The sequence below is a fragment of the Oryctolagus cuniculus genome, chromosome 6 (genome assembly GCF_964237555.1).
Source record: "Oryctolagus cuniculus chromosome 6, mOryCun1.1, whole genome shotgun sequence".
In the NCBI taxonomy this organism is placed as follows: Eukaryota; Metazoa; Chordata; class Mammalia; order Lagomorpha; family Leporidae; genus Oryctolagus; species Oryctolagus cuniculus.
Genome location: NC_091437.1, coordinates 57,124,115 through 57,151,905, shown reverse-complemented (window position 1 = coordinate 57,151,905; position 27,791 = coordinate 57,124,115). Strand labels below are relative to the sequence as shown.

The 27,791-nt window shown below is 44.8% G+C and overlaps 1 protein-coding gene and 1 long non-coding RNA gene across 6 annotated transcripts in view; one reads left to right on the top strand and one right to left on the bottom strand.

The window, feature by feature from the left end:
- LCP2 (lymphocyte cytosolic protein 2) overlaps positions 1 to 16,850 on the top strand; it is a 52,156-nt gene extending 35,306 nt beyond the window's left edge. Inside the window, exons 11-21 of the mRNA XM_002710373.5 lie at positions 615 to 640; positions 748 to 767; positions 860 to 967; positions 2,681 to 2,711; positions 4,842 to 4,854; positions 5,556 to 5,685; positions 7,087 to 7,136; positions 11,105 to 11,199; positions 11,816 to 11,893; positions 13,629 to 13,784; positions 15,331 to 16,850. Of these exons, the coding sequence (XP_002710419.2) occupies positions 615 to 640; positions 748 to 767; positions 860 to 967; positions 2,681 to 2,711; positions 4,842 to 4,854; positions 5,556 to 5,685; positions 7,087 to 7,136; positions 11,105 to 11,199; positions 11,816 to 11,893; positions 13,629 to 13,784; positions 15,331 to 15,453 (830 nt within the window). The 3' untranslated portion in view covers positions 15,454 to 16,850. The remainder of the gene's footprint in view (positions 1 to 614; positions 641 to 747; positions 768 to 859; positions 968 to 2,680; positions 2,712 to 4,841; positions 4,855 to 5,555; positions 5,686 to 7,086; positions 7,137 to 11,104; positions 11,200 to 11,815; positions 11,894 to 13,628; positions 13,785 to 15,330) is intronic.
- A 1,664-nt stretch (positions 16,851 to 18,514) lies between these two features.
- Positions 18,515 to 24,405, bottom strand: C6H5orf58 (chromosome 6 C5orf58 homolog). 5 transcript variants are annotated; one of them, XR_001793119.3, is made up of 5 exons: positions 24,068 to 24,207; positions 23,142 to 23,218; positions 22,327 to 22,420; positions 21,193 to 21,367; positions 18,636 to 18,775 (listed from the first exon to the last, which is right to left on the bottom strand). It is a non-coding gene; the product is annotated as a chromosome 6 C5orf58 homolog (long non-coding RNA). The 5 variants fall into 5 exon arrangements; XR_001793118.3 differs by having other exon boundaries at positions 24,192 to 24,206; XR_001793120.3 differs by having other exon boundaries at positions 23,973 to 24,178.
- Positions 24,406 to 27,791: the final 3,386 nt, after the last annotated feature.

The window sequence follows — 27,791 nt, the reverse complement described above, 5'->3', positions numbered from 1 at the left end:
CTCTGTACCTGGATATGGGCAGGTAGGGGAGGAACGGAGCTAACCAGCAGCCGCCAGCGCCCACTGCGCCTCCCTGCCCTCGCATGCAGAGTGTCGTCCTGTGATCCTGACGGCAGATCTGTGCAGCGTCAACCTGTGGTCCCGCTGACCGAGGAGGAAACAGAGACTCCAGGGGTTTTACAGAACCCGAGCCTTGTTCAGGGTCATTTAGGCTTTGTGTCTAGACCTGCTGGGACCCAGCTAGGGAAACGTATGCTCTCAGGGTATAGGGCGTGCCCGCTTGAGCCGGCTTCAGGCAAAACAAAGAGGCAGAAAAATCTTAAGGATATGCTAACGCATTTTACCTAAAGTGTTGAAAAGGAGCTCTAAATCCCCCACACTGCTTATTGACACATAAAGCTGTGAGAGGGTCAGCGGGCCACCTAATTTCTCTCGGGCTTTCCAATCAGGTGCCCCTAAGGAGCCCTTCCAGGCCCCAGGTCTCTCGTTGTCCAAAACCTAAACCCCATCAGCTCCAGAAGGGGCTCGGACTCTGCTTTCATCAAACTATGCTTTTCCACCTCATGCCTGTAAAGTCCCGAATCCCCCACCAACCTGCTGTCTGTATTTTCCAGGAAAGAAGCCAGCATTTTCTGACAAGGTAAGCTGTGTCCCTGCTCGTCTGTTGGGCTTTTGTTTGTTTTGCGTCCGGTCCTGCTTCTGTGGAACGTGTTCTGACACCCACACGTCTTCCCTCCTGTCTTGCAGCCCTCGGCTCCAGCGGGGAGGTAAGTGGCGCCCTGTGCCCGGGGAGTCTGCTGCCGAAGGCTGCCCGCAGGTGAATCCATTTCTCACACATCCTTTCTCTGAACTGTAACAGGCCTCTCGTGGAGCATTTATCCAAGATACAAAAGCCTCCTTTACCACCAACCACGGAAAGACATGAAAGAAACAGCCCCCTGCCGGGAAAGAAGCCACCTGTGCCCAAGTACCTGTCTTGTGTGACTTGAGTCTGTCCTATAATAGAGGCCACTTGCTGTGAGCGCTACATAGGGAGCTGAGAACCAAGGGCGACCCCTGGTGGGGGTGGGCTCCTTTGATTTCCGGTGGCTTAAGGAATCTTCAGACTCTTGGGTTGGTTGCAGTGTCGGGTCTCTTTGGCAAGAACTGGAGTCTAGCTGGGTAAAAAATAGAGAGGATGGCATGGATGCTGTTCTGAGACCTCATCTCAAAGCAGTCAGTCCGGGCTGAGTTTTCCTTTGTTATAACAAAGCCTTCCTGGTCTACACCATTGATTTTTCAATACCGAGAGTGGAGAGGCAATCTCGGGGGGAGGTTTGTAGGTTGCCACAAATGTCTTCCTTCCTACTCAGCCATATTTTATAACTGCACAATACTGTGGTCTACTCTGATAATTGAAACTTTGCTATAAAGTCACTTTAGATCTGTTTACTAAATGGCACACGTGTGTCTATGGCCCAAGTCAACCCTCATACTCACTAGATGGCCAGGGCTACAGCTTATTTTGTGTGAGGCCAGGATACCTAGCCGTCACCTTGCCTGGTTGAGGTATGCAGGTATGCCCCCTGACACTCGATAATTGTTTTGTGACTTTTTCAAAGATTTTTTAAACTTACTTATTGGAAAGGCAGAGTTATATACAGTGAGAAAGAGAGAGAGAGAGGGAGGGAGGGAGAGAGAGTGTGTATTTCCATTTTTCCATTTGCTGGTTCACTCTCCAAATGGCTGCAATAGTCAGGTCTGGACCAAACTGAGACCAGGAGCCCAGAACTCCATCCAGGTCTCCCACATCAGTGCAGGGGCCCAGGTACTTGGGTCATCTGCTGCTTTCTGAGGTGCATTTGCAGTTTGCTGAATTGGAAGTGGAACAGCCAGGACTCGAACCCCCACCCATGTGGGATGCCAGCATCGCAGGTGGTGGCCAATACACTGTGCCACATTTCTGGTCCTGAGTTTATTTACATTTGAATGCAATATTTTAAAACATCAAAAATGAATGCAAAAAAAAAACCTCTTAAGGATCAAAGTGTCAGCATTTTAAATAAACATAGGATGAGATGGTGACAGGTGAAGCATCTGACACCTGGGCAGTGACCAACAGACTGTCCCTCTTCCCCCACTCCCTAAGGAGAATATGTAGCTGGCCTACGTGGCACAGATGCCTGCTGCGGCTCCCAGGCAGTAACCGCCACGTCTGGCTTGTTCCTCTGGGCCAGTTGCACAGAGCCCCTTCAGGAAAGTCCCAGAGCAGTAACACTTCCCAGCTGTCTTCCCTTCACACCCAGGGCGAGCCCTGAGAAGGCTGCTTGAAAATATCAGCAGAGGAGCATACGACCTAAAATCGCTTTCATTTGCTTGGAGAAACATCTTCTCCGTGAAACCTAATAGCTGCTAAAGACTCAGTCTGCTGACTCAACCTTTTCGATGTATTTCCGTAATTACTTGCTGCAGTAGACACCCAGAACAAAGGCTGGCCTAGCTCAGCTTGCAGTGAGAGCACCGCTGGGTCAGAACCCCATTCTGCTCCCTCCTCCCCTCCCTTGTTCGCTGGGGTTTCTACTTCCCTTCTTCCCACGGCTCAGTAGATTTAATTTCTCCTTATTTGATTAAGTGAACCGTACTCCGAGACTAGTTCTTTGGAACTTGCTCACTTCCTTTTCTTTGCCCCGATTCATTTCAGGCATGGATGGGGACCAGAAAGAAGAGAAAATGTAAGTAGAACATTTCATTCTGTAAATGCTTGGCACAAGGAAAACTAGTGCAGGTTCTGTGGAGGTTGAGGATCCTTCGGGCTTGGCCTTGGCTGAAGTCCAGTGCCTGGAGCAAGGCTAGCACTCAGTAGGCCTTTGAATGCCAGTGTCTCCTTCTTTGGAGTCTGGCTCTTTCCTCTGAACCCATGACACAGTACTGCTTAGCTCCTGCTCCCCCGAGAACTCCCAAGGTGGCTGGATTCATTGCAGGGTGAGGGTGCAGGAGGTGGAGGAGGAGAGGATAAAGTGAAATGCACCAGAGTCTGGGCCACACACCGAAGTTTCTGAGGCCTCTGTTTGCCCCTTCAGTATAGCCACGACCTGATGAACACTAGAAATGGCTGCACCGAATGTTTGCCATGTGTGTTTGTAGCTATGCTATCTACTGTATGGTGCTGACTGTCCCTACTCGCTGGGTTTCCTGGTTTTGTCACTGCGAACCCCAAGTCCAGGAACTCCCTCAGTCCCAGACAAACCAGAATGGCCACTCGTAGCTTTCCATACACTTTGCAGTTTAAGGCCCAGTGAGGAACCATCCTGTTTCTGTTATTGAGAAGAAATTGAGGTTCAGAAAGGGTCAGCTGCCCACTGCATGTTTCCCATCTGGTGAATAGCCAGAGTCTGAATCCAGGTCAGTACGAACTTCTTTATGCTCGAAGTTCCCTCTGAAGGCCATCAGGCACCTGCTTGTGTTCAGCTCTCCAGCCCGCAGTGCCCGCTGTGTCCACAGCGAGATGCTCTGTGCAAACAAAGTACTAAGATACGGTGGAGACAGGCAGTCCCACATTGCACCTGCTCACCAGCACATCATGAGATGGTCTGTGGGGGCTAAGGGAGGTGAGCCACATGGATTAAGGAGCCAGTGGTGACTTTGTAGAGGAGGTGAGATTTGTGCTGGCCATGGAATGAGGGGAAAGACACCCTCAAAGAAAGGACAGGTGCGTTCCATCCCCAGGACTGTCTTCAGCAGGGAATGTGCAGGGACACCGAGGACAGTGGTGTGGCTGCAAAGACCTAGGGATGCAATGGAGGTGAGGTAGGACAGCCAGGGAAACATCATGTTCCTGAGTTCCCAACTCTGCAAATACTGACACTTGTCATGAGAGTTGGGAAGTCATTGTTCCTGGACCAGAGGGGACATGGTTGCCACAGTGTTGAATGGTCATGCCATTATGGCGAGTTCATGGGCCTGAGTATACTTCTTAATGCAGACTTGGCTGGGACTCCTGGCTGGCTAACTGGCATGAGTGAGCCTGACCGAGGTCCTTCTTGCCTTGTCTCGATGAATGGTGTGACCAGTGACAACAAATGTTTACTGTGTACTCAATGTAAGCCAAGCACATGGAGCAGCTAACTTAGTCCTCACAGCTGCGCTTTGAGGAAGGTACCATTTCATCACTGTGGGTTTGGCCTAACAATTTCAAGTTGTCCCCTTCAGTCTACTGGTCAATTTCGAAATCACCTTGGCTCTTTGAACCTTATTTCTTAGCTGAGGAGAAGAGACGCTAGCCTTTGCCTTGTCTGTCGCACATGTTGCCCTGAAGATAAAGATGGAGAGGGTTGCACTGTCAGTCAGTAAGGCCGTACTGCTTTGAAGAATATTCATGGCAAGCGAGAGCCAAAAAGGCTGAGCTTTGGGACAGACAGATTTGGGGCTGAATCCATTTCTTAAAAATTGTTAAGTTTGGAATCCTCCCTGTGCATCATGTTCTCATTTGTAAAATGAGGATGTTAAATCACAAAGGGTTGCCAAGGGAATGGAATGAAATATTGCATAGGAATCTTTTGGGCACTTTGTAGATATTATCCATATTGTTGTGTCACTGATCAACCTTTTAGGAACCTCAGAACCTATATCATGCTACCTATATGAGGAAAGTCTCAGATCAAAGTGTCTTTAGATGATAATTTATACTAGGAAATAATACACTGCTTAAGAGATTGTCATTCTCCATAATATATTTATTATGGAGATGCAGAACTATGAAAGAAAGAACCAGGGACATTTATATGACTAAGAAATGCAATTCTTCATTTAGGAATTATGTTTTGATGATAGATTAATGTCTTTTTTTTTCTTCTCTCTACTAGGATGAAGATGATGGTATGTTGAGAAAATTTTTTTCTACCATATATAACTCCTTCTTTCATTTTTCTGTTTAGGCATTCAGATGGAATTATTTAGTACAGAAACCTAATAGGATCAATTAATAACTATTACATTTATATTAAGAATGCTAGTTGGTAGCATTCTAACTAAATAAAACAGAATTCTTCGGTTGGGTTACTGCAGAGAATTACTAAATTTATGAGTCACAATGCAAGGTCACTTAATTGTACAGAAAAACTAAAATTGCATGTATACTTTGATAGAAAAATTTCTAATATTTATGCCCTCTCACACATGTGGAGGAAGAATCAATATCTATAGGTAAATGACATTGCATAAAATTTTGGCGCTCATAAAACAAATCAAAATTGTGAATCACTTCTGAAATTTATAAGGTTGCCAGTTGACAATTTTATGCCAAGTTAGCATCTCAAAAATGAGCACGAACTGAATAAATTTGTAGCAGAGAGAACATTATAGAGCAGCGGCACTCGTAAAATGCATTCTAAGATGGTAAATCATCTAGGAAAACCTTGGGGGATGGGGTCCATCCTACCACTCTCCAGTTTCAGCTGGTCTTTCGAGTTTTTTGTGTCTGGCTTTGCAATAGTAGTCTCTAACTGAGGAGCTGCTCTGGAATGTTCTTGAGTGACATCTGGGTCCTGACAATCTATTTGTTTTCTTCTCTCCCGCAGTACATCAAAGACCTTTGCCTCAGCCAGCACTGCTTTCCATGAGCTCCAACACTTTCCCTTCGAGATCTACCAAGCCAAGCCCCAAGCACCCCTTCCCATCATCCCACATGCCTGGAGCATTCTCAGACAGGTGTGTGGCTATGCCATTAAGTTCTATCTGCTCATAGCATCTGGGCCCACCTGACATTGTGGTGATGCTGGGTGCTTGGACAACAAAGAAGTGAGCCAGAGTGGAGTAGAGTATGAATATTTTGGCTCTTAAGAATCAAAACATCAAAACTGAGCCGCGTCTTGAGAACAGCATGCTAATCCATTCCCTTGTGGTCTCTGTGTTTGGGTAGGAGGGCACCCCAGATAGAATGGGCTCAGTAGTAGAGAATGGGGAAATGTTTTGAGTTCAAGAAAACACCCCTGGAGAACCCCGATTCACTGAAGTACTCAGATTTCCTCCTGCATCTTGGATGGGGGGAGGCGGGGCAGAGAGAATGCACCTCTGTTCCCAGCAGGTCCTTTTTGTCAATAACAATTGCATTTCTCAGGAGTAATAAGGCCAGCCAGAGGCAGAGGCGCACAAACAGGAGAAAGCCGCAGGAATCCCCCTGCAAAGAAGCCGACAGAAGTGCCTCGGGGTGTCCCCCAGGGCGTTCAGCCCCTTGGACTCACGCTGGCCTTCAGTGTCCACAGAGAGAAGCCCAAGTCTTTACCCAGATACTGTAGACAACTCAACAACCAGCAGGACCCATTTGCGCCTGCTGGATATCTGGGGGGATTTCCAAACTGTCTCGTTTTCCCTGGGTGCCGCGTGCCTTTATTCTCTGCTGCTGCTTCTCTTTCTTGCAGCTGGTTTCCTTTTGTTGCTGTGTCTGCCATTTTTTCCCATACTGCTCCATCCTACCCGGGGCCACAACACCCATCACTGGTTCTTGAAAAGTACCACCCACATGAGGTTGCTGTGTAGAGCACACTTGTCCTTAAGGTTTGGGTTAATGGGGGGATGTTTCTGCTCAGCATGGGTGGGGCAGATTCTCAGGGACCCCACAGACTCTCCAGCCCCACTCTAGTCCCTGTGAATATGGTCACCCTTGGATGCAGTGCCTTCCTGCGCTCTCTTTCCTTGCCTACCCCATCTTCCCTCTGCAGCCACTAGGCCCTTGCAGATCACTGTGCGTGAACAACATGCCCACTAATGCATTTCCCTGTCAAAAGGGAAGTCCTCTCCTGAGGGCTTTTGCCATTCTTCACACTCCAGGACATCATACTGAAGGCAACTTTTTAATGCAACTTTTGAATGGCCTTTGCATAGTCATAGGCGTATTGTTGCTGTTAAACCTTTGCTTGTCTTTGCGCTACCTATTCAACTTTGGGCAGGTACGTCGGGGCAGTAGTGCAATGTGTCCAATAGGTTTCTTCCCCTTCCCCAGAGCCATGGTTTCAGTGTGGGAGGTGGGAAGCAGAAAGAAGGGAGGAGGCATTTGCAGTCTGGCCCCATCACCCCAAGCCCACCTGAAATTCCTTGTCTCTGTCTCCGCAGTAACAGCAGCTTTCCACAGAGTGCTTCCCTGCCACCATACTTCTCTCAAGGTTTGTACTCCAGTACTCTGAGTTCTGGTCACTCACTCCAGCCAACATGTCTTTGTGATGGGATTCCCAACACACTCCAAAGCCTTGTGAGAAAGGTTTGGTTGTTTCCTAAATGCATCTGACTTCCTCACTCAATATTTATTTGTCTGCAGTGTACCAAGGGTTGTTGAAATGATGCCTAAACTGCCTAAAACACACACACAGACACACCCCACCAGGCAGCTATCCCTAAGTCCTAATCTTCCCACGTGGAGCTATTTCTTCGGTTTCCGTGCAGAGCCCAGAGCAGTTCTTGGCTTTCTCTGTAGTTTTAGGTTTTCATAATGAGTCGGGAAGCATGTTTAAAATACAGATGAAGAGAGCCCAGCCTCCAAGACTCTGATCCAATTAGTCTGGAGTGGGGCCCAGGGCCTGCATTTTAATAATAATACCTCTGAGTATTTGTTTGCTTAGAACACTCTCTAACAAGTGTGCATACAGATTTCCCGGAAATTGTGTGAAAATGCAGATTCCCATTCAGCAGTTCTGGAGTGAGACCTAAACTGTGCATTTCTAACAAGTTGCCGGGACTTTGCTGGGCCACTCTGAGGAACAGCAGAGGCCTACAGGATAGGACTGGCTGTGTTTCTTTTTTAATCTTGAGGCTTTCCAAGTGACTGACATATGAAACTTAAAATGCTTGTTGAAAAGCTGTGGAAAGTTACCCAAACCTAACAAATTTTATCATGCCAGAAAATTGTCCTGGTATTATCTAATTTCTTTTGCAGGAAAAGTTAAGATATCCTTTATGCAAAATTCCCCAATTTTAAAATATTGACTTTTCAAAATGCTGTGAAAGAGGAACAAAATATTTTTTTTGCGGTAATGGTCATGTGAAAAAACACATGTTTGTGTGTGTATGTGTGTATGTTTTAAATTACTTATTTATTTGAGACAGAGAGAGAGACAGAGAAAAAAGTTCTTTTCTGCTGATGCAATCCCCAAATGCCTACAACATCCAGGGCTGGGTTGGGAGCTGAAGAACTCAGTTGAGCTGGGAATTCAATCTAGGTCTTCCACGTTGAGTGACGGAGACGCAATCACTTGAACCACCACTACTGCTCCCAAAGTCTGCATCCACAGAAAGCTGGAGTCCAGAGTCAGAGCTGGGACTCAAACCCAGACACTCTGAAGTGGGACCTGGACATTGTAACCACTGGGCTAAACGCCCACTCCCCAGTGTCCTGCATTTTTAATAAAACTATCTACTGGATATTTGGTTTGAAATAGAGAACTATTTAAAAGTGTATTTTAAATAGAGAAGTACATTAGCAAGTTTGACTCACAGCTCAAGGATGAACTTATTTCAAGGGCACATCTATTGTATTCAATTGGATATATTATTCCACATGTGATGAGGTCACACTGCTGACACTAATTTTCATTATTTTGTATGCACTTGAGGGCATAGCATCCTTATTCATGACAGGGCTTCCACAGTACCCCCCCCCCTCAATTTTCCACAATCCCCAGAACTTGCTGTGTGTGGGGAGCAATTCGGACTAGACTGAGTTACTGGAATTAAGACTTATTCTATGCATCTGCTCTCCCACAATATGGCGCTGGGAGAGAAGAAAACAGCTTCTACACAGCTGCCTCCAGTTCAACCAATAAACTGTAGGACTTGCTCCTGATTGGAGAGCAGCGTACTCGGCGTGTGGGCAGCCGAGTTAGGATTGGCGGAGGAGGACTATAAAGGAGGAGAGAGACGGCATGCACCAGGAACATCTAAGGGGAACATCTAAGGGAACACCTGTGCAGCCCCCGAGAGAGCCGGCCGGCGGTGTGCCGCTCCCCTGCGGAGGTGGGGAATGTGGCCAGGGGGAACTGCCCTTCCACGGAGGTGGAAGGGATAGTAGCCAACCCGGGAAGAACCAGCAGCAAACCCGGGGAGGGCCGAGCAGACGAAAGAACAGCGCAGGGTCCTGTGTCGTTCCTCCACGAAGAGGGGGAGCGACAGCTGTGTTTTGGAACCCACATTTGTGTTACCTGCCTGGTCCCAGTAGCCATCTAAGTTCCAGATTCTTTAGCAATATTTCCCAAAATAAGTTCCGCGGAGCTCTGGCTTTATGAAGAGTCGACGAGGATTATTAATACAGATCATTCATTTTGTGTTTGCAACTTTAAATTTAATTAGATCTTCATTTAAATAGATCCTTTGTCTCCCTGAGGCTTCTCCACTGGCTGCTCCAATGTTAAGAAGGCAAAGGTTGTGTTGTGCACGGTCCACAAACCTGTCACAGCTCCCTTGAGGACCTGGTTATTCAGGGTGGCAGGTGACTGCAATAAGACGTGCACGTGCTCGTCTACTATAAATCACGGCTGCAGGGTGCTGGCCAACTCCGAAACAGCCGTGTGCTACAGGCCTGGTTCTCTTCCTCTCCTGGACTGCTAGATTTCACTCGTTCAATAAGCAGTATAGCGGTGGAAAGACGGAACGGGGGAGATCTGTCTGTCTGGGAACCTGCAAGAGGAAGGCGCTGGAAGCCCAGAGCCTGCCTTATCTGCTACTTTAAAAACAGGGAAGGCTGCCTTCAGTAATCCTGGTCCAAAGTGCTCGGCCCTTCCCAGGTGAAGTAGCCATGTAGATGTGGTGCTTGTAAACGTTCCTATTCCCAGGCCCAAGGCCAGTCAAAGTCCCTGAGGGATTCTCACTCAGGTACAGTAATGTTTGGGGCCACGGCTTGCCCTGCCACTGTTGCACACAATTTGCTCAGGCTCTTGAGCCTATTTCCTCCTACACAAGATACAGAACCCACCCTGCAGTTCTCTGAGGATGAAGGTAATGTACACACAGTGTCCTACTCAAGGCCTGGACAAGAGAAGTACCGAGGACACATTTGCTGAGTGAACAAGTGGGTGACGGATGGCTAATGAAGAGAACATTCAGCTAATAGAATGTTCCAGTTTGTTACAGCTGTTCTAAACAGCCTTGGCAACCACAGTCAACACAACCAAAGCTTTCCTGTGAGAAGGAAATGTATTCTCATAAAGTTTCAGGGAACTGAAAACACAAAAGCAGCTTTAAAGGAGGTGAGATGGGAGACCTGGGTCACCCTGGTTGAACAGAAACTCTGCGGTGTCTTCTATGTGCTGGGCAGTGTTACCACTTAGGGAATTCAGTAAGGCACAGCAAGTGTGGCAGGCCTCGGATGCCCTCATCCCATAACAGAGTCCTGAGTTGGAGTGTCAGCTCTGCTTTGGAGTCCAGCTTTCTGTTAATGCATACCCCGGGAGGCAGCAGGTGATGACTCAAGGACTTGGGCCCCTGTCACCCAGGTGGGAGACTCGCACTGAGTTCCCAGCTTCTGCTTTGAGCTTGGCCTATCCCCAGCTGTTGTAGGCTTTTGGCAAATGTGCTTGGAAGATTCAATCTCTCTCTCTCTCTGCCTTTCAAATAAATACATTAAAAATTAAAAAAAAAAAAGAACAGCAGGCAGTGTTGGTCCTAAAAGCTAGCAATATTCTCAATTCATCTTGTCTTGGGTACCTTACATTTCCTTTATGAAACAACAAGAACATGAGTATTGTTATCACTGCAGTGTCACTGCCCCAGCTGTTGGGAATCCATTCTGGGCATGTGGATTTGCTGGAGTGTATAAAAGATCTGCTTCTGGAATATTCCTCTTGATGTGCGTGTGAAAATGGTGACTTTTCCATCAACGGATCTAGTCACTTTATATCATGTTTCACGCACATTTAGGAAGTCACTCAATTTGAGGTTTCACTCTCAAAGTTTTACTGGCATGTTTTATGAGCAGCCTTGTGGTTTTGAACAGGTGAACATTATTTTTGAAGCCCTGTTTTCTTGAAATGTTAATTAGTAGAACAGTTATAAAGGCGGGCATGTGCTCGTGCATGTGTGTGTGTGATGACAGCGGTAAACCATAACTTACAGTAAATTGACTTTCAAAATGTGTACTTTGAAGGCTCCAGCAACAGATCACCTCTCAGAGCTGAAGGCAGGAACTTGCCCATCCCAGTGCCAAGCAAACCCCAGCCACCATCCCCTGGGGAAGAGGAGGTATGAAGCACATGTTTTAACTTTTGTTTTTCCCCCTGGCAAATGGACCACCACAACCTCCCATTGAGTACTCTTCCATACTTTTATCATGGACTAGTTTTATGTTCTTTTCTTGACAAAAAACATTTTAAGGGGAGGATTCAGATAAAAAATATGTTCTTTTTCTTGGTATTCTAGCACACACCTCCGGGGCAGATGTGTGTTTTGCATTAAACAATGTAAGACATAATTATATTTTTCGTCTGTTTTCTAGCTTATGACCTTGAAAAAGTCACTTACCTGCTCATTAACAGTTTTTTTCATTAAATAGGTTATTACTGTATATTAAACTGAAGAAACTGTTGTACTTTTATCTTTCCTGATCAAAGGCTCCAGAACATAAGCAACACTTATTCACAACTACCTTTTCAACCCATATCATGATAGAAAGCAGTTCACACACAATGTCTTCTATTTAGCCCTACCTTTGTGATTCTGCATTCAAATTGAGCAAACAAATGTTTCAAACCTCATGGAACTGAGGTGGTGATTTATGGAAATTGTTACTTGGAAGCTTCGCTTTTCCCTTACATATGTAACTGCAAAATTTATTCAGTTTTAAAATTTATATTTTCAGAATTCATTAAATGAAGAGTGGTATGTTTCTTACATTACCCGACCGGAGGCAGAAGCTGCTCTGAGAAAGATAAACCAGGTATTGTGCTAGAGTTTATTTTTAAGTAGTTATAAATATTAATAGAAAGAGAAGGGAACTGACTTGTGTTGAGCACCAGTTATGGTCTAGGAATTCTGCCTGGCGCTCTTCCTATGAGACCCATTCGTGCTAGCTCATATCTACCAGCATCCGTAGGAAGATTCCTAGAACTGGGAACCATTTGGATAGCAGAAAAATCTCAATTAAGGCAATCATTTGGTTGGTAGAATCTTAGAAGATTGTATTAATGAAAAGTATTTGTCTTACTGGAGGAATCGTTTGTGTCAAAAGGGTACTCCCTTTCTCTCAAATTTCTAATATCTTATCAATTCTATCTTCCTCTTCATGTGGAGCTGCCAACTCTCAAGGCAAAAGGGCCCATACTGAAAGAGATAGCAACTTTTTGCCCTTTCTCCTAGAAATTTCTGCCTAGAATTTAATAATCTAATGTGTTAAACAGATTCCCTTGTGGCCCAGTGCTGGACCTTAAAATGAAGTCTATCAGAGAGGAAAAGGAAAGTGCCTTCATTTTTCACTTCTGACTTTCTACAACAGGGTGGTGTTTGGCCTAGCACCAAACAGGAGTACCCGGGTTTGATTCTTGGTCTGGCTCCTGATTCCAGCTTCCTGGTAATGCAGACCCTGCAAAGTAGTGGTGATGGCTCAAGGGATTGGATTTTTGCCACTGGATTGAATTCCTTGCTCCTGGCTTTGGCCTGACCCAGTACTGGCCATTGCTGGCATGGGTGGAGAGAAGCAGCAGATTGGGGGTAACCCCCCTCTCTCTCCCTCTTAAATAAAATATTTTTTAAATTAAATTCTAGAACATTCTTTCTCAGCCTTATCTGCATATTTGAATCACCTGAGCGTTTAAAAAAAAATCCTGATTCCTGGGTCTCAAGTGGAAAGGTCTTATTTTAATGAGTTGGGGGTACCGTGGGGGCTTCAGAATTCCCCAGGCGATTCTAATTCCAAGCTCTAGGCTGAGGCTGAGACATGCTTGTTGAGCAGAAACATTCCGACTGGCCTAATGAACCTGGAATGAGAAGAGCAGAAGGGCACTGCTGTGGGCGGATGGCTATTTACAGCCTCCACGACTTAGTACACAGCAGAGGAAGTGGTCTGAGTCCTCACCGACTGCTTTAATGTTAGATCTTTATAGGTTACTATTAGGTAGCAGTAATTCATAGAATGAAAACCGAAAGTACAGTCACAGCACTAGGAAATATCAGGGAAAAACAGTGGTGAGAGCGCAGATGGTCCACATTCATTTTTAGTCAGGTGGATGATGCACATGCAAGAATGTAAAGGAGATGAATTTCATAGGTATCTGCATGGTTTCCGACTTTGGATGTAGAAAGGAAGAACTAGGAAATGAACTCACAGGAAGGAGAAAGATTTATCTTGTGTTAACCAATAAAATCCTATTTCTCCTGACCCTTATGGAGTCAATCACCTGTTATTTGTTTTACTACTGAGAAAAAAAAAAAAAGATTATCAAGAGACTTTGAAGAGGTCGACCTGGAAATTCCTCTGATAAAGCCTCTGTTGCCTCTTTCTTGATAATCAAAAACATCCAGCCCCGTGGGCTCCGTGGTTGTTTGCCAAACTGAATGTTAGTTGACTCATCAACTGACAGCTCTTGCAGTTCCCTAGAGATCTCTCTGCTGCTCCGACAGGCAAGAAGAGTATTGACTTTTACTGCTCCCATAATAACAAGAATTTATCCTCTTAGGATGGCACTTTTCTGGTTAGAGACAGCTCTAAAAAAACAATAAGCAACCCGTACGTCCTCATGGTGTTGTACAAAGATAAAGTTTACAACATCCAGATCCGTTATCAGGAGGAAAGTCAAGTGTACTTGCTGGGAACTGGACTCCGAGGGAAAGAGGTAAGGACTCCACGTGGGAAAATTTCCCCCAATTCTCTTCGTCCACTTCTCTGCCTACTTCCGTGAAGCTGCTGCTGCCTTCTCTGTGAAACCACACTGCACAGCAACCTCACAGGCGGATCCTTCCTGTTAGTGAAGCTCTTTATTGACTAGAAAGGAAATAGAGCAAAATATGAATAGAGGCTAATTCTGCCATAAGCGTCTTTCTCAGGGAAATACAGGCCAACATTTAATTTTGAAAACCTCTAGTGGGATGGTGCCAATGGCAAGTCCTCTCCATATTCACCTCTGTGACACTGTTATAATGTAAAATACAGCTATTTTGAAAAACAGAACCACCTGGGAAAGGGTAAACACTAGGCTGCTTGCCGGGGTGATTATTTAGACACTTGGGCCTTTTCTTATTAAACATGGAGCTCTGGTTCTGTGAAAGTGGCCAGCTTGCCAAAGAAAGTTCCCTGTGCCCAGCAAAGTTTGGATTCCCACTTTTTTGCATGGAAAAGAAACCCCCCACGGGTGAACTTTCAGAAAGGAAGCTAACAACTAAGCTGAATGTTCCAGCATGCCCTTTAAGCTCAAAGTTCCAGGAGGAAGATGGGCTGCATCAAACATTCCCCGGAGGAGAAGCAACTCACCCACGACTTACACATGCATACTCTGAATCACCTCACTGTGCTGGGCAGCCTGAGAAAAACTCCCTTCTAAATCTGCACCGGAAGTCACCGAGCTGTCCCAAGCAGGACTGTGCACTTCCCTTAAGAACAGGCTCTAGATATCACATCTACTCACCAGGAACCCCGTGTGACTTCCTGATTCCTTATACCTCACAACACTGCTAATAACAATTAGGGCGGAAGTAGGGAAATCAGAAACAAAAACCTGCCGGCGCCATGGCTCACTAGGCTAATCCTCCGCCTAGCGGCGCCGGCACACCGGGTTCTAGTCCCGGTTGGGGCACCGGATTCTGTCCCGGTTGCCCCTCTTCCAGGCCAGCCCTCTGCTGTGGCCAGGGAGTGCAGTGGAGGATGGCCCAGGTGCTTGGGCCCTGCACCCCATGGGAGACCAGGAAAAGCACCTGGCTCCTGGCTCCTGCCATCGGATCAGCGCGGTGCGCCGGCCGCAGCGTGCTGGCCGCGGCAGCCATTGGAGGGTGAACCAACGGCAAAGGAAGACCTTTCTCTCTGTCTCTCTCTCTCACTGTCCACTCTGCCTGTCAAAAAAAAAAAAAAAAAAAAGAAACAAAAACCTAAAACAAACAGAAAAATCCCAAGGCAGAGGTATCATCCTTAGAATGTTCAGGATAGTTGACCTTTTATGTGAAGCTAAAATATCAACACATTTGTCTTTCACCCATGATCTTTTTGAATGTTGGTTAGGAATAGTTTTTAACGTTTTATAGGACAATCACTATATTATTAGCCAAATTTGACATTTTCTTTCACCATCCCCATAACTGAAGAGATGAGATACAGCATGCAGATACACTGAGGATGAAATTCAGGCTGTGCAGTCCACTGTTGACTTATCTTTGTTTTGACTTTTTCAGGACTTTTTGTCTGTGTCAGATATTATTGACTACTTCAAGAAAATGCCACTTCTGCTCATTGATGGGAAAAATCGAGGCTCCAGATACCAGTGCACATTAACACATGCTGCAGGGTACCCATAGCAAGTTAGCCAAGCATATGGACCTTCCTCCTGCCTCTGTTGCCAACACAAGGAGATCTGTCAACCTTGGTGGATGGATGAGCACTTAGAATGGACTCAGACTCAACATGAACACAGAATTTTGCCCTTCCCTTTAAAAAAGAGTTTGAAACAAAGACTGTCAAATATCCCATAATTTATTTATTCTTCATTGTAAAGTTAATGGGTAATCATGTTCACACTAGAAGCCTAGTACTGTGCTACAATAATTCACTTTCACAAATGAATCTTTGGATGCTCATTTCAAAAGTACAGTAGTTTACACCATTAGAAAAATAATCTGGGGCAAGTTTTAAAATACTGAAACAAATAGCTTTGGTAATCTATAAAACTGATTTAATAGCCAAACCTTTGTCAGTGAGAGTCAGTCATCAGCTTTATACATGTAATCTGAATGATACGATTTCTTTCGTCAGCAGTAATAATTTAAAAGTCTTCAAAAATCTGATTTCATTCCTTCTTTGCTGTTTTTTTACTGGTGAGATTTTTGTGTATTATTTGTATGAAAAGATAAATGCCGTGTTGGGCTAACTTCCTGAGTTTAAAGTGGTCTTTTGCTTTACTTTTGGGTTCCTAAAACTACTTTAGTGTGTAGTCCATACTACAAGTTTTTGTTTGAAAGCAAACTTAAGCTACAAACACCAGCAGAAACCATTTTTAAGGTGAAGAGGCCGTGTTGTGTCATATGCTGTTGGGTTTAAGTGGGCGCTTCATAACATCCCCATAGTCGCACCCACATTGCAGCCCATCCCAGCTGTGCAATGGAGACCTTACTGAAAGCTCACAGGGCAATGAAGGGACAAGGCTTCTACGTAGGAAGTTCAGATTAGGTTTCCTACCAAGCATGAGAGGTCTTCAAAAAAGTTCATGGAAGGCCTGTTTTTATTAAAAAAAAAAATGGATGAGTTTCAAATTTTTTGTGCTAAATTTTTTTAATTCCATTTTCCATTAACTTTTTGAGGGGCCCTCATACTGCATTGTTCTTTTTTATCTGTGACAAGTCTGCCATAAAGCACTTCTCATCCTTCCCAAATCAGCTTACTAAATTCTTTAAAGCAATTCACTTCTTCACTTCAGTTTATGAATTTCACTTAGCAAAAAATACGGTCTTTGACTTATGGTTGTTTTTTTTTAATCTTTAGTATTATGGTGGGGTGAAAGCAATACATTCAAACTCAGTAGACACCTACACTAGTGATGTGGGATCCCATCCTCTCTCCCCGTGCTCAGCAGTGATGAACACAACTCCCAGTCAGCCATGTCACCATGAGGGGACGCAATGGATACTCTTGCTACGGTAGATTGTGTTGCATGTTTTATACAGGTATTCAATAAATCACATGATATGCAACATTCCAACAGGTTTTGTGTTAGATTTTTTTTGAAAGATTTGAAAGGCAGAGTTACAGAGGCAGAGGCACCTGCTGGTTCTCGCCCCAAATGGCTGCAATGGCTGGAGCTGTGCCAATCCGAAGTCAGGAGCTTCTTCCAGGTCTCCCATACAGGTGCAGGGACCCAAGCACTTGGGCCATTTTCCACTGCTTTCCCAGGCCTTAGCAGAGAGCTGGATCAGAAGAGGGGCAAGAACCAGCGTCCATCTGGGATGCCGGCATTGCAGGGCATGGCACAGTGCCAGCCCTCCTTGTGTTAGATTTTTACCTAACTCTAGGTTCATATGTTCTGAGTGTGTTTAAGCTATGCTAGGCTAAGCTATGACGTTTGATAGGTTAAATCCATTTTAACTTACGATGGATTTATTGGGGTATAAGTGGAGGAACATCTGGAATAGGTAATTAACAAGTAATAGCCTGATGTTCAGCAAAACAGTGCACATGTGTTGTTCTGCAAGCCCCTTCCCTTTGGGATGCTGGTTATTATTGCACAAGTTGATGAAAAACAAAAATTTTTGATTTCTCTGCTTAACCTACGGGTTTTTGAGTGCACCTTTATTTTCATGAGCTAATAAAAGGAACATTGGAAGGAACTTAGAAGGGACCAGGTTACAAATGAAGATAAGCTAAGAAGTATGTTTAATGTGGAGACTTAAATAGTGGTGCTAAAAATATTTTTTCACAAAACCTCAACCTTAGAAATCAGAAGTCAAGGTCCAGAACTTGGGAGTTCAAAGACAGAAAAAATTGCATTTATTCATGTTTATTCAACAGGATGTTCAATATGTTTTACTGCCTGTTCCCTGTTAGAAACTGAGCAAGGGAGTGGGAAGCAAGGATGGCACACACCCCAAGTCCTGTTGTGGAGTGAGCGCCACTTCTGTCTTGCTTCACAGTATTTTATCCTTTATATTCAACAACTAAAATGGAAAACATGGTAGATTTAAAAGAGATTCATGCTTACAAGGCAAATAAAAATGTATTTTAAATCTCTTGGTGGAAAGTGACCAATTAGGAATTTTTAGGATAAAGGTGTGGTGTTCCACTGTTGTGACTGAAATGATAGGAACCTGAAGCTCAGCTGTGCTGTCATCGACACCACCACCGCTGGTACTTCTGCAGTTGCCCACTGCCCTGGTCCAGCCCTCCAGCTGAGCCCTGCCCGGTGCGGCAAGGCCTCGAGTTGGACTGATTCTGAGCAGGACACAGGCACCCACACTTGGCTCCCCGGCCTGAGCGGAGCCAGAATAAGGTAAAAGCAGTGCTCCCCATGGCATATTTGTGCCATTAATGAAATAAATCAGTCACTCTTTGGAATATTAATAATGAAGGACAGACCTTCAACCTAGGGGTTAAGAAGCTAGTGGAGACGCCCACATCCCAGACTGGAACTCCCAGGTTCAATACCTTACTGCAGCTCCTAGCCCGGCTTCTGCTCACGCAGACCCTCCCCGTCACTTACATGGGAGACACTAAGTGCTCTTGGTTTCTGGCTCTAGTCTGGACAAGTCAGCTCTTGTAGGCATCTGGGGAGTGAAACAGCACATGGGAGCGCGCTCTCTCCCTCCCTGTCTCCCTCTCAAATAAGTAATTTAAAAAAAATGAACCAGGCTTCATAAGAATATTAAACACTTATTTACAACTTCACATTATTTTTATTTTGGTTTTTTTTATAGTAAGTATATTAATAAACTCAATACTCCCAGATAATTCAATAATAAAAACAGACATTAACAAGAAATCAGACAGAAAAACTGTTAGAAGAAAGGGGTGCATCTGTTATTTCAGATTCTTCAAAGAGAGGATTGCTTCTTTCTGCTTCCTGTGCGTCCTCTGTCTTCACAGGACGATTAAACTGCAGAGTGAGGTCACAAAGCAGTAACTGGGAGAGTTCTGTAGAAAAAGCAGAATATTTCACATGTCATAAGCAACTATGACTGCATTAAATAGCTATTCCTAATTTAGCTTTTAAAAATGACTAAATTGTCCGATGGCACTGCTGCATTGCCTTCTAGTTCCCAGTGTTGCTCTGAGAATTTTCACACGATTCTAACTCTTCATCCTGATGACTTTCTCCTCAGAAGCTTTACAGATCTTTTTGTCCTCCCAGTATCCTGAAATTTCATAATATTGCACCTTAGTATGGGTCTACTTTCATTGTGTTGGGTTCTCTCATTGTAGAAACTCCTGTTCTTCAGTTCTCAGAATTTTATACTATTTCCTTAATGAATTGCCCCCATCTACTCTACTGGCTGCAATGTCTAAGACTCTTCCTTCACTGATCTTGTAAACATTTTTCCCATTCCTTGCCTTCCAACGTGTTCCTTCTCTGTCATTTTACTCTATAAGGGAATTTCATTTTTATTTTTATTTTTATTTTTATTTTTCGACCCTTTGAGTTTTCATGTCTATTGTCAACTTTGAATTTCCAAGAGCTCCTACTGGTCTCTGTTTTTAGTATCCTATTCCTTCTTTATGGTTATACCATTTTCCCTTAGGTTCTCCATGAATATTAATGTAGTTTCTTGACAGTTTTATCTTTCCTCATAATTTTTGTTCCTATATGTTGGTTTTGTCATTTTTTATTAGACTCCTCAAAAATCTGCTGTGCCATAGTTGTTTGCTCACATTTAAGACCATGGCACAAAAACAACTGGAAGCTCCGTGTCCATGGTAGTCTAGACAGTGGGGTGATCTCGTTGGATTATTTTGTTGTGCAAACCTCTGCTGTCAGTATCTTTAGGTCTTTTCTCTTGGGATGGTCAGATTCCTGAAAGAAAGCCCTTAGAGGACATACATCTGGCTGCTACTGTTCTGAAAGGAAAATTTTTGAAAGCAGAAATACAACTTGCTGGTGTCTTGGTAACTACATGAAAAAAAAAAAAAAAACTGGGGGTGGGGTGGGGGTCTTGTAATTTAGTATATAAACATTGTCTTAATATCCCTAATTTTTAGTATTCTCCCTGGGCTGTGGTACAAGCTATAGGCCACAGATGCCTTGTTTCAACTTTGAAATTTCTGTGACAGAGAAGGGACACATGACAGTTGCCCAGTTATATAGAAACCTCAGGGGTTTGTAATTTCTGAAACAATTAGTCCTTCCACTAATAACTTTCTAGTAACCCTCATGTTCAAAGGATTCTGGTGTGTATGGAATCTTGGGGGCGATTTCTTGGCTTTACTCAGTCAGTTTAGAGTTCAGAGTTAGACTCTAGGCTTCAGACTTGTCTATTTGCTTCTACTGGTTTCCTGTTTTGTTATCTCTTCTTGAGATCATTTTAGATTTTTGGTCTCCCAAAATCAATTTAAATCTCAGGTCTATCAGTGACTAGAATTGGTTGACTTTGAACTTTCTCAGAATATTTTTGTATCTCTAAATGACAACAATTCCTGTCTCATAGAGTTGTTATAATTAAGTTCACTTATGTAGAGCTCTTAGAAGAGTGCCTGGATATGGCATGCTGTCTTAGCTATTGACATTGTCATTTGGGGGAAGAAGTGAGAGTAAATAGAATGTACATTTAATCTCTATTCACCAGAGTCTGCCCTCCTAGCCTAGTTTACATGTCCCTCATATTCTAACTGCCTGAATTGCCCATACACTTGTTCAGAATGTGCCTATCAGATTGATTATTTCTAATTTACTTTAAGAACAGTCTCTGGGGCCAGCGCTGTGGCGCAGCAGGTTAATGCCCTGGCCTGAAGCGCCCGCATCCCATATGGGCACTGGATCGATACTTGGCTGATCCAGCTCTCTGCTAGGGGTTAGCCTGGTGCGGTAGAGATGGGGTATAGCAATGGAATTCTAAAAGGAAGTGTTATGTGTTAAGGTGCAGACACAAAACAGCACTGTGGATATGAAAATAGCTCAACAGGGTGAAGCACAGAGCACACAGGGAGAAAACAATGAGAGAGACTGGAGAGGCAGGCAGGGGCCTGATCTCAAGAGGTCATACAACTCATCCCAGGAGGCTTGGACTTTTATTCTGAGGACAATGGTGAATCAATGAAGGTTTTCAGATTTGCAATTTAGAAAAAGAATCTTCACTATAGTGCTGACATTGGTTTACAGAGATGATGAATTAAGCAAAGCTAATGAGATCTCTTTAGAGTCCTCAGAGCCTAGGTTAATAGGCACTGTGAATTTATGAGAGAAATGTAGAGCCTAAAGCACTTCCCAAACTCATCCGACACAGAAACATGGGCTTTGTTTTATTATGCACCCTCTATTGAGAAAGCAGGTTCACAACTGAAGTCTGGGAAATGCTGCCCTAGGAAAACACGTTGGAAAAAGCATAGCAGGCACTCACTATTTGGCACCTAACTAACAGTCACTCCTCTCTTCTTCTTGGTTGCTTAACTGTATTTCATTTGAGGTGCTTCTCTCTCCAGCTCCAGCAGCAAGTTCTGGCTGGTCCAAACTGGTCTTGGCAGTTTCATTCTCCTTGGCCAGGGTCGCTATAGGCATGTGCATGCGATGCAAATCTAGCCAATGAAAGGAAAAGGAAAATGTACTGGAGGGGTCTGGGGAAAGGCTCATATGCCAGACAGCATCTGTATTTTGGCTATCTCTGGAGGTAAATGACCATGAAGAGTGATAGAGTGAACAAGAGCAGGCAGATGGAAAGAACCCAGTGCCTAAATCTTTCAATCTCTGAATTAAGTTTAAGACTGGCCTTCTTTGAATCTTCCAGTTATTCCTTATGAGTCATATTGACAATCCAGTTCTTGCAGTTTAAGGCCTCATAACTGACTCAGAGGCTATCCTCCAATATCCAAAAGTTGTTATAAGAAACAACTATTCAGGGCACATTCATGGTTAGAGGTAGGATTCACAGAAGGAAAGAACAGGGGGACTGATTTAAGCTAGTATATGAGGACCTTATCTAAGATGGAATGAGCCAACTAGTGAAATTCCTCAAAGTATTCAATCACAGAAATTTAATGTGTCTGGGATAAAATAAAAATATGTTGAGGAGATGAGTTGCTACACATCATGACATATATGGTTTAATCCTACTCTGTGAATGAATCTACTTCCTTTTCAAAGGAAGAAACCATAACTCACAGAATCAAACTAATAATTTTAATTCAGAATGAATGTTAGGGGTTTAGTAAGGATTCATGAGTAAAGGTGTTGAATTTTGAGAAGTGTGACATTCAGGAAACAGTGTGTTTAAAGGTAGGAAAGAAATTTATAGAGGTTAGGCAATATCATAAGCTTGTTAGTGTCAGGGATGAGAATTCAGGCCTGTTGCCTCCCAGGTCAATCTTCAAGTATCATTTGTCTTTCTAGATCTAGTTCATATTGCATTGCAAATATCTCTTTAAAATATTCTGATTAGTAGGCAAAATTTAACTACACTACACAAGGACAAATCACCTCTACTATCTGTTTTATAACAATGACAATGCAAACATTTTTACAATGATAATACACTTACCTTTCATCTTCTTTAACTCCAAAGAAATTGTATTAATATTTTTAATTATGGCTTCCACCTTTAGCTTATGGTCCGCAACATTGTTATGAAACATCTGATTTTATAAGACAAAAACAATGTGTAAATCAAGTATTCATTTGTACTTTTGAAAAACAAATTTTCAGTATTCCTAAAAAAACCCCTTATTTCAAAATGGAAATAATTGTGAAACGTCTTTCCAAATGGTTGTAACTTTAACATAGTAAAGCACATATAACATTTTTCCAATGTAAACACTACAACTGAATTTCTTAGGATGAGATTCTTTCATCACACCATATCCACAAGAAGGGCCCTTGCAACGGAATCAAGATGCCCCCTTTTCAGAAACCCTCAGCGCTGACAAACTGCCTTGCAATCTCTCATGTTGGAGCTTCTCTAATTTTCTTAAATCAGAGTTGTTTTCTAACCTATTCTTCAATGACAGGGCCCACATATGATTTAAGTACACAGTAAAATTCCAAATAAGATTTCATTATAATGCATTCCTAGAAGGATGGCAGGACAATTATTTTGATGTTAAGAGCTAAGAGTAACACACACTTCAGTTTTGATTAACTAAAATGTGTAAATCAACCCCTTACTAAGTTGTTCAGAAAATGCAGTGTATGTATTTAATCAATTGCATTTGAAATATAAGAGATGGTTTACTAGAAACTAACTTCACACTACTCTCAAAACGACTTGAACAAATTAACTAGCACACACAGCTCCAGCAATGTGGCAGCTGGGTGATGATGGGTCCCACTGCTTGTCTAAAATGATGGAAAACTAACCTTTCCGTCAACGCTTGCCTTTGTCTTTTCCAGAACCAAGGAGATTGATCCTTTATCTCCCACTCACTTTAGGGCCACTGTAAAAGAAATTTGTTTTCCAGATATCAATGAATAAAAGATACTTCACACCCAGCTCCAAGCCCCTGTATGATAAAAAGTGACTGCTGACTCTTCCTTGGGCATGATTAACCAAATGATTCAAGTTTGAGAGAAAAGGGCTATAAAACAGAAAAGGGGTGGTAGACTTTAAAAACTTTAAAATGAATTTATGGAATTTAAACACTTTAAAAATAAACTCATGTTAAAAAAAATTAAAACCAAGAATGAAGCAGAACCTAAATGGGCAAAAAACGCCCAAAAATTTGGCTCTGCACCCCGGGGGTCTGGTTCTCCAGGGCTCCCTGCGGCCCAGCGGCCTGGCTCAGAGGACGTGGCCGTGTGAGGCAGCCATTAGGCCCACGGTTTTCACTCAAGGCCAAGCCCGCCCGCCCGCCCTATGGATGCAAGGGAAGCCCTCTGGCCTGCCCAACGGCCTGCTCTGGGATCAAGATCAGCCTAAAGCAACCTAGAACTTTCCATAGCCCCTGGCCACCCCAATGACATTAAAACTATTCCTCAAAAGCATTTAGAGTGACCCTGGCCTGCCCCCGCCTGTTGACAACCAGAGTCCCGGCCTGGTCTACCCAGCGAACCGCTCTTTACGTCCCAACGGGAAGAGCCTCAGGCCCTGGGGGGGTCGCACGAGGGAAGCCCCTAAGCCAACCCGTCCATCTGTCCTCTCAGAAGCTTAAGAGAAGCCCAAAGCAACCTGGTCGTTCCCACAGTCCTCACCCTCCCAAGCTAAATGGAAACAGTTTTGAAATGAATTTCTAGTGACCCTGCCCGCGCACACCGGGCCCGTCCCTGCCCTGCCCAGCCCAGCCCACCGCCATCGAGTTATGCTAGGCGGGCAGTCCCAGGCCCTCAGAGACGCCCGGCACGGAATCCAGACTGCCCACTCTCAGGGGCTGGACACTGTGCCTCGGGCGGCCTCGACATTCAACGCCTCACCCTCCCAAACCCCCCGCAGGCCACTGTAAAACACAGAGCTTCCGTCACGATGGACCCACCCAACCAAGCGTCACAGAAGTTGTGACCGCTCCGCCGGGCTGGCAGCCGTTGAAAGCAGGCAAGGGCTTCCTATTGGCCAGCGTTTTTGCCTGGGGCTTTCTGATTGGCCAGCCTCTCCGCCCAGAGCATCCTGGGAGCTGTAAGTCCTGAGGCAGGGCGTGGCGGAGAAAGTTCTGGATGCTAGGCTTCTTGTGACCGTTGGTGCCTAACGGCCTCTGCGAGGCGCCTCGCAGCCGTTAGCCGCGGTTGATTTTTACTGGCCGGGGGTGTGGTTACCGTTACAGGCTGGACTGAAACTGCCTCAGTTGGAATCCCACCCGTTCACCGTCTGCTTAGACGGCAGACAAGCAGTGTCACCGCGGAGACTCCAGTTGTCATCGCCCGTCACAGGGAATGATAGCTGGCTCCGAGCTTTAGTTCAAGGGTTAATGAGATAACGCGTCAAAGGCGCGCTTGGCAGATACGTGCTCGGTAAATGTTAGCTACTGTCAGGCGTTACAGATGAGTACGGAAGCGCTGAGAGGCGCAGGGAGTTTCTTGGCAACTGGGGGGGCCGGATTCAAGCCACCTTTGCTGGATTTCCAGAAAACTCTGCCACAACCACCTTGAGGGGGACCCCAGAGGTTTTTCTGGGTGTCGCTGGGAGTTGTTCTACGTTCCGCGAGGTGCTCGGGCCTCCAACAGTTGCTACCCAAGTCTTCGCCTACTCCAAGCCTCCCCTGTAGCACACGCCAGCCTCCTGAACCAGTTAATGCCTTCCTGACAAGACGGATATAGGAAGTCTGTTGGGCTTGTTATTACCCAGTTACTTTTGGCTTATCGCGGAATTTATCTAATGCAGAGTTAGATGAGGCTGCACAGGGGAGAACCGAGCCTCATTCCTAATGATCACTATGGGATTTTGGAAAAGAATAGCTTCCTTTCTCTGAGCCTCTGTTTCCATAGAGGAATGTGTATCATGAGTAATTCCTAAAACTCACATATTGTTGGGCCACTGACATGATTGCTTGCAATAATCTTATCATTATTATCTTTGTATTTTAAATTTACTTCATTTTAAATTTACTTAAAACTCTTTGTATCAATATAAATGGAATACAACACAAAGTTGACAATATTTCTCTAGAAACTCTTGCTTCCTGATCAAATGACCCCAAAGCCTCATCTGCTTTGCTAAAAATGTGATCCTATTCAGCGTTAGAGTGATCAGAGATAGTTTAACCTAAACTGAGAGAAGCTTCTTGCTATAATCTGAGGGATTAAGGGACTTGGAAGGGGTGTAACTATGTGAGTAACATTTAATCTCTGTGTCCTGCATAAAAAAATCACTCATATCACTAGTGGGACATGTCCCTGCTTTGCTGAACCCCGGATTAGACATTGTCCAATGTCCCGTCCTGTCTAGGACTAATTACATCTCAATGTGCTATGTGTATGCCCCTCAAAATTCCTGAAGGCAGCATGTACGCAACACAGCAGTTTCATACCAATCTCTCCACCAATGCTTCCCTCACATAACATTTGAGCACTTTTTAGTCTCTCACTTCTGTTAGTTGCACTGAACATTTTTCATCTAATTCTCTGAGTGATACAAGGTCAGGGGACAAACATTGAGCATTCACTGTAAATCATGCATTATGTTGGATTTTTTATTTATTTATTTGAAAGTCAAGCAGCATTCTTCCACCTGCTTGTTCAGTCCTCAAACACCTGCAACAGGAAGGGTTGAGCCGGGCAGAAGCCAAGAGTCTTGGAACTCAATCCATATCTCTCATATAGGTGGCAAGGACCTAAATACTTGGCCATCACCTCCTGCCTCCCAGGTGCACATCAGAAAGAAACTGCAATGATGGAGAGCAGAGCAGCAGCTCAGACCTCGGCATGGGATACAAGCATCCCAGGCAATGTCCTAGCTGTTGTGCCAAATGCTCACTCCCAGGTTAGGAGTTTTAAACCTGACACCTCGCTGAAGCAGCTATCACCCCAGTAAGGAAGGGAAGCTTTTGTTGGTTTTTTAAATTTATTTATTTAGTTCGAGCGAGAGAGAGCTCATTCCCCAGATGGATTCAAAGCCTGGGTCTGGGCCAGGTCAAAACCAAGAGCCAGGAGCCTCATCTAGGTTTCTCATGTGGTGGCAGGGGTCCAAGTACTTGAGCCATCTTCTGCTACTTTCCCAGGTACCTGGGCAGGGAGCTGGATCAGAAACGAAGCAACTGGTACTCAAACTTGCACTCTGATATGGCATTCAAGAATCACATTGGGGCCGACGCTGTGGAGTAGCAGGTAAAGCCGCCGTCTGCAGTGCCGGCATCCCAAATGGGTGCTGATTTGAGTCCTGGCTGCTCCACTTCCGATCCAGCTCTCTGCTATGGCCTGGGAAAGCAGTAGAAGATGGCCCAAGTCCTTGGGCCCCTGCACCTGCGCGGGAGACCTGGAGGAAGCTCCTGGCTCCTGGCTTCAGATCAGCACAGCTCTGGCAGTTGCAGCCAGTTGGGGAGTGAACCAGTGGATGGAAGACCTCTCTCTCTCTCTCTTTCTGCCTCTCCTTCTCTCTCTCTGTAGCTCTTTAAATATTTAAAAAGAAATTAAGAACATTAACAGTGAGAGACAAAGACAAAGAACTAGTGTTGCTGTTTTAGAAACACAAGGATAATTTAACATCAAAACAGATGGAAGCAAATAAAAGGAAAACTATCATTTCAGAGTAAGAACAGCTTAGGGCCGGCACCGTGGCTCAATAAGCTAATCCTCTGCCTGCGGCACCAGCACCCTGGGTTCTAGTCCCGGTTGAGGCGCCGGATTCTGTCTGGGTCGCTCCTCTTCCAGTCCATCTCTCTGCTGTGGCCTGGGAGTGCAGTGGAGGATGGCCCAAGTGCTTGGGCCTTGCACCTGCATGGGAGACCAGGAAGAAGCACCTGGCTCCTGGCTTTGGATCAGCGTGGTGTGCCGGCCGCAGCGGCCATTGGGGGGGGGGTGAACCAACAGAAAAGGAAGACCTTTCTCTCTGTCTCTCTCTCACTGTCCACTCTCCCTGTCAATCGATTGATTGACAATAAAAGAACAGCTTATCAGAAAGCTTCCTGGATGTATCCTCCCCACATCCCACTTAACTTGGATGCAGACAGGTGAAAACTTCACCTCAGTCCTGTGTCATGTCCACCTGTGAGTTGTAAGCGGCCTAGGGATGACAGCGGGAGAAAATAAGGTGTTTAGGGGTAGACTGAAAAAAAAAAAAAAAAACAGGTGGGCAGACATAACAGTAATAGAATGTGGGGCTGGGCATTTAGGCCTAATGATTAAGACACTCATGTCCCGTATCTGAGTGCCTGGTTTTGATGCTAAGTTCAGGTTCCTGACTCCTGCTTCCTCCTAATGCAGATCCTGGCTGGGAAGCAGTGGAGATGGCTCAAGTGATTGGGTTTCTGCCTCCTGCTGTGCGAGAGCAGGACTGAGTTTCCATGGCTGGCTTTGGCCCCTGGCCCAGTCTAGGACCATTGTGGAAATGTGGGGAGAGAACCAGCAGATGTGAGTGCTCTCCTT